At 33.3% G+C, this 14,025-nt stretch overlaps 1 protein-coding gene across 2 annotated transcripts in view; it reads right to left on the reverse strand.

The window, feature by feature from the left end:
- The window catches only part of Myo10A (unconventional myosin 10A), a 208,194-nt gene that overhangs the window by 125,904 nt on the left and 68,265 nt on the right, over positions 1 to 14,025 (reverse strand). The window contains exon 1 of one of the 2 annotated variants that reach the window (XM_074142244.1): positions 8,828 to 9,239. The exons of the other annotated variant lie outside the window; for it this stretch is intronic. Coding sequence (XP_073998345.1) covers positions 8,828 to 9,058 — 231 coding nt within the window. The 5' untranslated portion in view covers positions 9,059 to 9,239. Of the gene's footprint in view, positions 1 to 8,827; positions 9,240 to 14,025 lie in introns of those variants that run through there. 2 annotated transcript variants of the gene reach the window in all.

A 14,025-nucleotide genomic window follows, 5' to 3' on the forward strand; every position in this document is an offset into this window, starting at 1 on the left:
ACTTGGCTAGAAACGTCTTGTCAGTCAATGCAGTGTGAGCCGGCCCGTTATCTTGATGGAGAACCCATGTGACCTGTTCTTCCACAAATCGGGTCGTTTTTTTCTTACTCTTTCACGGAGTTGAGCAAGCACCTCACGGTAGTAATGTTGATTAATTATAATCGATATTTTCATCCGTTTTGGACGTGGAAGGGGGCGACCCGGGCGGTCATCATCTCCGACGTCTTCTCAGCCATCTTGGAAACGCTTGAACCACTCAAAATCTCACGCACGTGATTAACATTCATCGCCATAAACTTCTTTTAATAAAAGATAAGTTTCAGTAGCGGTTTTACCAAGTTTTGATGTGAAATTTCATGACAATTCGTTGCTCTACTACATGTGTAGTATCATGTTTTCGGCAAAACGAAACTAACACCTCTTTGCACAAACGACGGTTCCGGTCAGACAGATTTCTCTACAAACACGTGTGAGACGCTGCACAGCTGTCGGTCGTTAAGATTTGGCGCATGCTTAGATTTTTCTGTAGCAGCATCAGTCTCGTTATTTAATAGCCACACCTCGTAAGCCGTGCAAGTGTCATCGCCTTACAAACCCTATTTAGAGATTTAGAGTGTGAGATGGAGAAAGATTTATTTTATTTATTTTTAAATTCAGTTCAATGTTGTAATTCTTTATTCCTTCGTCCTTCACTTAATTGATTATTACAACCTTAGTTTAACTTTGCCATTTCTCTCATTTGTTCCATCCATACAGGTGATTATCAAGGAAGCGTGTATATCTTTACATCCTTCAAAATCATGTGAACTTTTTTAAAAAGTTGGTTCCAAAAATGGAGACTAAAAATGAATGAGATAAAAAGCAAATACACGACTTTTACACTAAGACGGACTACATTACTTCCGACTGCTTGTACGCTACTTATCCACAATCGAGACACTGGGAACTACCAATGCCGACTGAAAAGACAAAAACTCAACAAACGATTTAAAATACTTTCCAATTGATATTTGGGTGTCTACAAAAACAATCGTAGGCATTACAAACGACTGATCATCTGGACGATGCTTTGGGCTTGAGCTGTTGAACTATTGGACCAACAAAATCTTCTAATTTGCATGGAATTTAATACAGCCAAAAATTAGTAAGAAACTAGTTGATACCGCATTCATTTTGGCAAATGTCACCCTGTAACTTCAAGACTTCAACATTCCATTCTTAAATGTTCGTGCCAATCCTCTAGTACTAGTCTATCAGCTTAGTACGAGGGTCGTTTGAAAAGTCCGTGCAAAGTCAGAGAGATAGCACCACTGGCGCGTATCGAGGTTATGTTTAGTTAGTAGCATCTCTTGGAAGAACACACACCAAGTTTCAGCCAGATCGGTCTATTTCTTTGTGTTTGGCATTCGTTTGAATCGAGAAAGTCGAGTGATTTTCAAAAAATGGACGAAAAAGAATTTCGTGTGTTGATTAAACACTACTTTATGAAAGGCAAAACGCCTCAGGAGACTAAAGAGAAGCTTGATAAACATTATGGTGACTCTGCACCTTCGATTAGAACAGTTTATAAGTGGTTTCAAAATTTTCGGAGTGGCCATATGGGCACAAGTGACGCTGAACATTCTGGACGCCCTGTTGAGGTTACTACTCCAGAAATCATTGATAAAATCCATGATATGGTGATGGATGACAGAAGAGTGAAGGTGCGTGAGATTGCTAGTGCTGTGGGCATCTCGAATGAACAGGTACATAATATTTTGCATCAACATTTGGACATGACAAAGCTATCCGCAAGATGGGTGCCGCGATTGCTCACGCTTGACCAAAAACGAAATCGTGTGAAGTGTTGCAAGGACGGTTTGCAGCTGTTCCAGAAGAATCCGCAGGACTTTAAGCGTCGTTTCGTCACTGTGGATGAAACATGGATACATCACTACACTCCTGACACCAAAGAACAATCTAAACAATGGGTTACCAAGGGGGAATCTGCGCCAAAAAAGGCGAAGACCGTTCCTTCGGCCGGAAAGATTATGGCGACTGTCTTTTGGGATTCGCAAGGAATAATCCTCATCGACTATCTGGAAAGGGTAAAACTATTACAGGTGCATTTTATTCATCGTTATTGGACCGTTTGAAAACCGAGCTGCAAGAAAAACGCCCACGATTGGCCCACAAAAAAGTCCTTTTCCATCACGACAACGCACCAGCTCACACCTCAGCAGTTGTGGTCGCAAAATTAATGGAAATAGGGTTCCAACTCGTTTCACATCCCCCCTATTCTCCAGACTTGGCTCCCTCGGACTACTATTTGTTCCCCAATATGAAGAAATGGCTGGCGGGAAAAAGATTTTATTCAAACGAGGAGGTGATTGCAGAAACGAATGGCTATTTTTCAGACTTGGACAAATCCTATTATTCGGAAGGGATCAACAAACTAGAGCAGCGTTGGACGAAGTGTATAAGCCTAAAAGGAGACTATGTTGAAAAATAAAAAAGGTTTACTCCAAAAAATTAAGTAGTTTTTATTTTTGCACGGACTTTTCAAACGACCCTCGTACTTTCTTCTATTCCTGAAGACTGGACGAAAAGATGCTCTTGCCCCTCTCATGAAGATATTAAGAGTAATGGAGTTTCGCAAAAGGACCAGTTCTTCGCACAAGAGACTCACGTGATTTTTAACTACCATTTAAAATATTTATTAATTCAATTGTTTACTAATATAAACTATTAAATAATTCTGTTTTAACTTACCAGGTTTAAAAAGTATAAGTACTCCCGTAATTAGCTGCACCAAATGTAAAAATAATGCAATAATCAAAACGAATTTACAATTACATAGGCAACGATATGTTATATTCAAAGTAATTGCAGTTTTATTGTCCTTTGACAATTTTAATCTAGTTTTCTCCAGAAGCCAAAATATTTTTGAAAGACTAGTAATTTTACAAAGTTTTAATAAACGAATGTAACGAACTTGAAACTGCAATGTATTTAATTAACTAATTGTTTAAGGGAGGAACACAGTTACAAAAAAATATATATGAACATAACTGCACCGTTATCAGTGATGTAAAGTAAAATGATCACACATGAGTTGTCTTGTTCTAGTTACACATCAAATTTCACAGCATCTATGCTGGCATCTACTAGAGTACTCTTACCTATTTAATTAACTACATACTATGATATGAAAAAGCCTATATTGTGTAGACAAAGTAACTAAAACTAGAAAAAAATAATGTTTAACAAAAACAAAAATGGAGTCAGAAATCGTCTTCCAAATATTCATACATTTCTCTTCTCAACATTTCGTACCAATTCTGGTTTATATTTTCTATATAAGGAATGTGTTACTGAATCTTTAGTTTCTTTTTATTCTTATCAGCTGAAGAATGTGCAGGGGCCCATTGCTTGAGTGGTTTAACAAGAGGGAAGCCTCACAAGAAGCCTCATTCTCCTCCAAATAATCATAGTAGGAAATATTACATAATATAAGAGGTTTATTTATTGGTAGCCGAGCGGTTAAAGGCGAGATCTGCGAAGCTAATATGTATTGTGGTGCTGGGTTCGATTCCCCGGTCTTAGGCCTTGGATTTTTATTTAATGGTTAATAAAAGAAATTTACAGTAAAGTATGTTTGCTAGTCGCCTCCGTCCACAACACCTAATTGGTAGTTGGACGTAAAGCCCACCTGAAAAAATAGGCATTACTGTACTCTTTACTTTTACTTTGTAAAGTAAAATTGCGATCAGATTAAATTTTTAATGAATCCCGTCAAACTTTGTTTGAATTTCCTCGCAGGAAACAAGTAAATAAGTTGACTTATGGGGTGTGAACGGAAGTTATTCAGTAATTACTTTTCATAAAAATGTAGGACTGATGACCTCCAATACTGACGATTGAAAGAAGAGTGGGTAGATTAATGGCCTTAGATGACTCGGCAGAAAAATAAAATTAGTGGTATTATTATTGTTATTATTATTATAGATGTTCTTGTTTTGATAAATGATAAGTAAAAAAATAATAAATTGTTATCTAGGAGGCATAGTTTGAAGCATTAGGCTGCATCGTGATTTTAGGGTTGGTAGAATCCTTGACTGGCTTCCTTATTTTGAGCCAAATAAAATTCAATAACCTTACGTTTCATAACCTTATGTTTATCTGAACAGCTGTATCGTGTTATTGCAGTTATGTAGAAAAAATGTAGTGCTAGATGATAATAACGTTTCTTTTGTTCTTGTTTTTGAATTATGCACGTAGAATCCATGTTAGGTTCTTGTTAATAGCAAATCCCATGAATTTTTACAGTATAATGAAGAGAAATCTGTTTGAAATATTCCTGAAGGCCAGTTGTGCGTCCTAGAGTGAAATTTTCAGGGCAATTTTCATCCTTTAAATTTCCATTTTCTCGAAAACTATTATACAAAAAATTAAGAACTGAATGATAAGAGAGGTTAGCTAGGTTGTCCGCACATGTTAGAATTCGCATAAGAATATCTATAAAGCGAAAACAGGCAGAATATATATAGGATACTACTGTAGCTCCCTTAAACTTTATCCCCTGAGGGAGGCCAGCCTCAAAGAGGATATAAGGTTAAGACTGGTGAAGCCCTATTTGTAATTCGTTAGGTAAGTATGTCATGAGAATTGAACGAACAGCATTATGGGGTATCGCGTCAACTCCTCATTAGATGCAGCAGATATAATAGAAATAGGAGAGAAGTTCCTAAAGGAATTGGCAACACATGTACTATTTCCTTGTAGCGCTAAAAGTATTTCAGCCATAATGAATCCTGAAGCCTATGAAGTATTTACAAATTCATTAGAGGGAATAAAAGTAAAAACATAGGATGCAGAGAGACTCCATAGTTTCTACCTTAGTTCTTATTTACTTACACAAACAAATCATAACTACACTACTAGATACAGCACACTAAGCTCACAACAAATAACGAAGTCACCTTCAGATAACCATTGTGTTGTTACTCAAGATATCCTTATCTCATGGAAGCTACGAAGCAGAATGTAGTAGAAGAGTGGCAGTCATGACGAAGAAAGAAGGGAAAGAGGCTGCGCTATGCCTCAGATTGAATATTGGAAAAGATAGGGCTGGTTTTCTCCACCAACACATTGGTAAATTGAGGCATTAGAAGCCAACTGTAGCTGGGCATACCAATATCTTGGTTTTTACCAGCCCTCATAAAACAGTAATGGTTAATGTGCAAACAAGACCACAAAAACAATAAATAAATAAAATAATAAATGGAGTATCGCGAAAAAGTGAATGAAATAACATTCATTTCGTGTCGTGTTACATCTCAAATTTTAACAGAAAAATTAAATAGCAAATCATAGATCATAGATTAAATAACCGCAGATTCAATTAGCATTATACAGGGTGATCCATTTAAAACGCACCAATCGCTAATAACTTTTTAGGAAAGCGGAATTTCGAAAAAATCCACGAAGTAAACTATATGTTTTTTTCGGTCCATTTTTCAAATTTTCTACCCCTGTATCTTCATTTTTGGCGGAATTACGGCCAAAAACCTAATTAAGGTTTCATAAGGACCACTGGTTTTGACAATGATTATGAAAACTACATAAAAAAAATTGTGAAAAATGCCATTAACACCGTTTCGTTATCTCTAATATTTGTCGAGATATTTATGATAAAAGTTACAATTTTATTTATTAGTGAACGGTTTTCAGTATTAATTTTCCACCAGAAATACACGTTTTAGGAGGTCCTCTGATTGCAAAAAATGTTATTGGTGACGCAAAGAACAAAAATAATAATAATTGTAGATGATAAAACATGTAGTGTAATGTAATGGTTGAGGGTGAATCAGGATAAATTTGTTTTGATTAAAATTAATATTGAAAACCGTTCACGAATAGATAAAATTGTAACTTTGATCTTAAATATATCTTCTAATATTAGGGATAATCATTGTCAAAACCTGTGGTCCTTATGAAACCCCAAACAGGTTTAGCCGTAACTCCGCCAAAAATGAAGATACAGGGGTAGAAAATTTGAAAACTAGACCAAAAAAAGCATATAGTATACTTCGTGGATTTTTTCGAAATTCCGCTTTCCTAAAAAGTTATTGGAGATTGGTGCGTTTTAAATGGATCACCCTGTATATTACGAGAAAATCTAAACTCCATCAACTCGAGAAAAAAACACTAATATTGAACAAACGGTACATTTGTTCTGACCTGGCACTGATAAGAACACAAGTTCATAAATAAATTGTAAAGTCATGTTGCCTTTTATCAGAACATGAACTATCAATCGACCAAAAATTCAAAACGAACAAAATCACAATTTTAATAATCTAAATACAAACATTTATAACAAAAAAAAAACGTGATCATTACCATAGAAATGTATACTAATCAAGAATCGAAAGCGTTTACAATATGACCTAATTATGTACTTCCTTTTTTGATGGAAAGCAATATTTTCCGGCTTTGTTTTTTTTATATAATTAAATAACTATATTTATATAATAATAGCATTGTTATTAACTTTAAAATTAATTGAATATTTTTCCCCGAGAATAAGAGGTTACGTGTTGAAGAGGTTATACGAGGTGTGTTCAAAAAGTAACGGGAATTTTTAAATTTCGCGGGTTTGGAGAGTCTGATTGTAAATTTTTTTTTTTTTATTATGTTGGTACACATGCCCCTGAAGTACGATAAAATTTTCAGTAATATTCATTGTTTACTTCTTAAGTGGCAGCCGTTAAGGTTAGACGTGTTTTTCGAGCTTGGCGATTTTTGTTTGTTAAAAAAAATGGATCAAAGAATTTGTATTAAATTTTGCGTAAAAAATGAAATAAAGTGTAATAAAGTGTGTGAAATGTTAATAAAGACATATGGTGAGTCTGCTATGAGTAAAACAAGGATTTACGAGTGGTATAAGCGTTTCCAAGATGGCCGCGAAAACGTTGAAGATGACGAACGACCTGGACGTCCAAGCACATCAACAACCGATGAAAACGTGAAAAAAGTGAAAGAAATGGTTATGAACGATCGCCGAATCACAATCAGAGAAGTCGCTGATGATGTTGTCATATCAATTGGCTCATGCCATGAAATTTTTTCGGATGTTTTGGGTATGAAACGTGTGGCAGCAAAATTTGTTCCAAAATTGTTGAATTTCGAACAAAAACAGCGGAGAATGGAAGTTGCTCAAGAGTCACTCAATGAAGTCGACAACGATGCGGATCTACTGAAACGTGTTATAACAGGTGACGAAACATGGGTTTACGGATATGATGTCGAAACTAAGGCTCAATCGTCCCAGTGGAGGCATTCTGGATCGCCAAGACCGAAAAAGGCTCGACAAGTGCGGTCGAATGTGAAGGTTATGCTCACTGTGTTCTTCGATTTTAATGGCATAGTGCATCATGAATTCTTGCCACAAGGTCAAACAATCAATAAGGAGTACTACCTACAAGTTCAACGCCGTTTGCGTGAAGCAATCCGAAAAAAACGCCCGGATTTGTGGCAAAACAATTCATGGATTTTGCACCACGATAATGCACCTGCTCACACTTCATTGCTTGTTCGTGAATTTTTGGCCAAAAACAAAACTTTAACGATGCCCCAGCCTCCATATTCGCCAGACATGGCTCCATGTGACTTTTTTTCTATTTCCAAACATAAAGAGAACATTAAAAGGCCGTCGTTTTACAAGCATAGATGACATTAAAAGCGAATCGCTGAAAGAGCTGAAAGCTATCACAAAGATCGAGTTTCAGAAGTGTTTCGAGGATTGGAAAAAGCGCTGGCACAAGTGTATTGTATGCGAAGGGGACTACTTTGAAGGCGACAATATTAATGTAGATGAATAAATAAATATTTTTTTCAAAAAACGAAAATTCCCGTTACTTTTTGAACACACCTCGTATTTAATTTTGCAGCATTTCTAATAACTTGAAAGTGTATAGTTATCTTTTCAAATAATAAATAAAACATACAGCTTAAATTTTTTGTAGAACACCTTTTAAAAAAAAGAAATGCTTCTGATTTCTGAAACCAGTCAAAAAAATGTTTCAAGAACAAAATTGAAATAGGACAAAATTAGCTGGACAATCTCATGGCAATGTCTGCATCTTTTTTTATAATATTAATTGAGAAATAAATATTTTAATTAAATTCCAAATCTGTTGAACAGGAGGGCCTCTTTATTGCATAAATGGTGTAGTGACTGGCTACTTTTCTCTGCGCATTTTAAATTTCAAGATTATGTAAATTGTGTTAGGAAAACGTCTTTGTGTTTTCATGCCATCACCATTCAACGAGACGTTTTCCAACAAGAAGCCCTTTTTAAAAACAACCTCTCGCTGTTATCTACTTTCAAAGTAAGATCCAAATCCTACAATTATTTAACTTAACGAGAAACAAAGTTCTTTTATTTAACAGAAACAAACAAACAAAATTTGTTACATATTTGCTTCAACAAAGAATAATGATACTATCTCAGAGTAAACAATTTTTATTTGACCTTACCTTCGGGAAGGTCAAAACATTATAAATAAATAAGTAATTAAAAATCATCCCTACTGCGGGTAGCTTTTGAATATTTTGAACATCAAATAAGAATATCAAGTAAATATGCAATATTTCTTATTATTTATAGTTTAAAGATGTTTCATTGCACAGAAATTGGCAGATACTTTTCAGAAATAATCTAAGCCTTTGATAGAATTACTTTAAAACTCATTTAAAAAAAGAAACGTGTAGAATCTATAGTGATATTCATGGTAGCCATATTCTATTTTGGGGAGCTTTCAATAAAAAGAATTTGACTTACCGGAGGATGATTATAAAGATATCTTCTGCGGAGGTTTGGTTCACTTTCATTTCCTTCAATAGAAGAAGTATGCACACGAAATCCCTGGCCAATTCTAGGCTCTGGAGAATCACTAGAACCACAAATGGAAGCTAATCCCCTTTGCGGACGTCTGGACAAATCATATCTACCACGACGTCCTAATTCTGACCACCGCCTCTTAAGGCGTGCGCCTAAACCTTCTCTTGCCATTATATTTTACCACCATTACAACTGCACCAATGTTCACTACACATATTAAACCTAATATTTACCTAAAATAGTAAAAATTATCATCATTATATTTAAACGTAACCAACATGTGGATCCCTGGTTCGCACATATCACAACACAACGCACTGTACTCCCTCCTCTACATATCCCCGTTCAAGTCCGAACACAGACTGTAACGCATCCGTGCACCCGACAAGCCTCTAACATCCCAAACCCCACCAACATACTGGCCTTTTTTTAGCGGTGCGTATTGAATACTGATAAGGGAAACAAACTGTAGGCCAGCACATATAAATATTGTTCATCCAAACTAATTTATCGATCAAGTTGTCAAACATTTAAATGTTCTAACTAAATAATTTAACTAAATATGAGTCATCAAGTGAAGTGCGAGGCTGGAAACGTAAATAAAGACGAATCTGATTAATAAATTGAATAAATCTACCTCTGACAATGAATGTAAGTCCGAAACCAGTCAGAGATACAATAAACATGCGTACTACGAAGGATAAAAACAAAGATATCCAGTACTGCCAACCTAACCACATTTTCTACTATTAACATTAAAGGCGCAATACAACTTTTTATAAAGATAAAGTTAGGATTAATTTAATATAAAGTTAGGATTATCCCTAAAGATTGTCCTTTAAAAGAACCTGCAGCAACTTGTAGCTAAGTTGAACGTCAAAAATAGACGACAGATTTCATTTTTTACTTTGAATTTGTGTAAAGTTGGTCAAAATTTCTACTGATATCACTAATTTCTATCTAATTTTATTCTTTAGATGCATTAACTTCCAATAAATAAATAGAGACGTTAGAGACATAATATTCAGAGAAGAAAAAAAAAAAGTCTACAAACTGTCTCAATTTTCTCTTTACCATACAATACTTGGATGGGTTTTTTTCAACATTTTCGTAGCACTGCGCACTCATAGTATGACTTCGAAGTGATCTCAAAAGGAAATAAGCTGAAATAGTGTGTGTACGAATTACTTGTTTCAGAAAATTTGCTTTGCATTTTTTAAAAAAAGGAACTGAGATAATTTCTCAGTCAGTTTAACGAGAGACTAGTTAATTCTGTCCTGTAAACCACAACGTATTAAAAAATGCGGTAGTTTTATGAGAACATCTTTAAAATAAATAAATAAAACGCTACGAAGAATTAATAATGCCAAAGGGTTGAAATATTAAAGGTTTAATGTAGAAATACAACCACATTCTCAGTTTTTCGCATTAAGATTTAAATAAATATCGATCAATACCTAGTATACAGTATATCAAAAAATAAATAATCTGGTTTGATACCCACACCTTCACACACTGCTGTTCTCAAAATTCTAACTTACAAACTGTCTTTTAACTCTACGTAATCGAATTTTCGGAGGAAAAGCTTCAAGTAAAGGTTAGAGATCTACTACTACACTAAGAGTAAAGAAATTCGGAGCTATTTTTAAGGAAAATCTAAAAAAACCGTTTCATAGAATCAGCAAAATGATAGTACAGTAGCAAAATGGTTAGTAGACTAAAATAAATTAAAAATTAGATCCAGATGATTTAAGATGGATGGCAGAAAGCAATAGTGCCAACTTAATCCAAGAATCTGTAACCTAAAGTTAAAGAATGTTGCATACGTTTGATAGAAACATACAAAATTAATACTTAGCTCATGTTCTACTTTACTTTTTAGTAAATACATACAAGTAACTATGTATATACTTCAGCACATCTCATAAACTAAGAAAATTCTCACGTTCTAAATATTTCTTGACAAAACGCACCAATGTATAGAATTAGATGTTAATAATGAAACAAAACATTTCTATTTTTGAGTTATTTAGTCGGTTCTCAAGTTCAAGGCAAAAGTTATGTTTATAAAGGTATTCTTAAAAAGATAAAAAATAAAATTAATAAATAAAGGTAAAACTCCGAAGAAATTTTAAAATAAAGAAAAATCTTCTTTATTATTTATATTTATTTTTGTAATGAATTTAACTGTGATATATTCTTCTCTTTTTCTTTAATTGAATGATAAGGAAAAATAATTTTTCACACTAGAAATACACCTGGAACTAAATTTTTAAAAAATTACCCATTATAATCATTCATAAATTTATGATGTAATAAACATTTTTCAAGTTTAATGACTTCACCAACTATTAAGTCATTATTGAAGAACTTCAATTAATACACGATGTCTTGAAAAGACCATTAGTTATTAGATATTGGTTTTAACACAACTAATATATTTAAAATTAATGTTGGTGAGTGTGAGGTTATATCATATTATATAATAAATGAAAAATCATCTTCAAGGTGATTGTTACTACATTAGATAATCAGGAATTCTTTCCATTACAAAGGACTCGATCAAATTAGAAACTTTTCTAATAAACAATAAGAATAATAATGTATTTTATTATTAATTTATGTCTTCAGATCTTAAGTTTGTTTCTCAAAATATACTGCATAATTGGTGGTATACTGTGATTCCAAAATCCATTTCTTCTTTTTCCCCAAATGCTCTTCGATAGAGCTCAATTCTCTAGCTGCCTGAACGAAGTTGTTTTAGTTTTGACATATTAGGTTTTTGCTATTTTTTAATAAAACACAACCCACTAGATTTTCATCTAGAATATATTTCTGGAAGTGAAATACTTGTTTATTTGTTCCGGTTAGTTCTGTTGCTTCACTTATGTCTTAAAACAGTTCTCAAAATTGATGTTTGGATCCACAATAATCTCTATGGCCTTTATTTATTCTCTCTTTATTAGGTTCTTCATCTGTAGATTCTGTGAAACCCAGTAGTTTGAACTTAAGTGTATTATAGAAACAAGAAACATAATAAAATCCAATTGTATAACCTTACACATACCAACCGATGTATAATAAATAAAAATAATCCCACTTCTTTAATTTTCATGCTTCTTTTTATTTTATATAATCATCATTATTATTGTGGGCACGAAATATATGTTCTATTCCTGGTACTTACAATAACGTTGAGTATAACATCAATAAGTTATGTGTCAGTTAATTTATCAAACACGCACCTCCTCAACATAGTATCTGACATAATGTTTCGTGCGGATTATGGCCGTGAACAACATTTTTGTAGACTTATTGGCAATAATACTTACTTACTGAGTAATAATAATTATTTAAATAATTCAATTAAATTTGAGTTTGATCAAAATAAAATAAACAATAGAGTGAGTGAGTCATATAAAGAAAACGTATAATCATGACTGTCATCATTGCATGATTCATTAAAAAAGAGTGCTTGATAAAGACTTAATTCTGAATGTTTTAGGCAACGGAAACGAAAATACAAATAAAAATAGCAATTAGCCTTATATTGTCTTTCCTGTGAAATTATACTAAGAATATTATCTTGCAGAAAGCTTCTAAGAACGTAAATAACCACTGAGTCAAATAAGAGAAATTACTTTAATGAAATTAGTGATAACTAAGAGAAATACTATCTATTATGCAAAGCAAGAGAAGATTTTTCCTTTCTGGATTCAAGATGTTATCCAACTGTGTCCAAAAGAAAAGATTAAATTCTTTGATTTAGATTAGAAAACCTAACCCAACTTTCCATATCTATAGAACAAAAAAAAAGAATCTTCCAAACTCAGATCCACATTGTATTCTTGTTGTAATAAATACAATATTAAGTAATATATTTTTGCAAAATGCATATTGTACTGCCGTAAGTTGCCGAGCTGCCCAGTGCCTGCGCAGATTGATGCACGATTCAGAACGGCGGACACAGTAGCGACTATCTTATTGGAATGTTACCTACCACTGGATTACTTCTCCACTCCGAGTATGTTGTGGACATTGTACATTATCATCCTAGTTGTTTATAACGCAATAAATGCGTTGAACGTAACTAAATAAACGATTTAAACAAAAACGTAATGATTATAAAAAGAAATTTGAATATACAGTCCTTTGAATACAATAAAACCAAGTAATATAAAAATTAAATCTATAAAATATATTAAAAACTTTAAAATGTACTGCAAATAAACAAAGTTGATGTTCCTTTAGTTCACTCTATAGCCGCTAGATGCCAGGAGCAGTCAATGTAGAATAGAGGAGGCCTGACACTATCTGATGGTTTTTAATTATTTTTTAAATATAAGAAAGATATTTAGCCAATGTAAAATATACTTAGTTCTAATTTATAAAATATTAAAAAGAAAAGAAAAATCCAAAATGTGATATAAAAATAGTAAAAGCAATTTAACAAGAAAGAATTAGTGATCTCCAAAACTAAGTAAAACTTAAGATGGTCTTAAATAACAAATACTTCATTTTAACTTTTAAGGCGAAATTTTACGCCATTATAGATCTGTAGATGAGAAGAATATTGACTTTCATAGTTCTAATGTTTGCAAAATTTCCTGTTGGATGGATTAAGGTTTGACAAAAAATTCAGAATGAGGAAAGAATGTTTGCATTCAACAATTATATGAATTTCTATTGCTATAGAAAAATCTTTTCTTTTTGGAACTTACCAAAAGATGTAAATAGATGTTAAAAGATAAAAAGTAAGCTTTAAATTTAACCAAATTGTTGTGAACAGAAGCAACTAATTCAGAGGCGATGCCCTAACTAGGCCAACTTGACTTAATTCACTTTTTAGACTAAGCAATACTAATTGATCTTTGGCCAAAATATATACATAATTAGCAAATAGCTTCTTGCGAACAAATTAGATTTACTTGTACAACTTGAAGTGCAATTTAACAGAACAGCAGTCTTTAAATTATATCATCTTGCACAGAAAGGAATCGTTCTTCTGGCAGTGGCTCCCTTTATCACTAATTTGAGGGACAAGCATTTGAAAGAATTCGCTGCAGTAAGAAAAAAGACAGAAATAAACATGCATCTGTTGCAGATGTTATTTCGAAGTTTTGTTCGCACAGTTCTAG

This window comes from Rhodnius prolixus, unplaced genomic scaffold (genome assembly GCF_049639745.1).
Source record: "Rhodnius prolixus isolate KJV_2025 unplaced genomic scaffold, Rpr scaffold_6, whole genome shotgun sequence".
Classification (NCBI taxonomy): Eukaryota; Metazoa; Arthropoda; class Insecta; order Hemiptera; family Reduviidae; genus Rhodnius; species Rhodnius prolixus.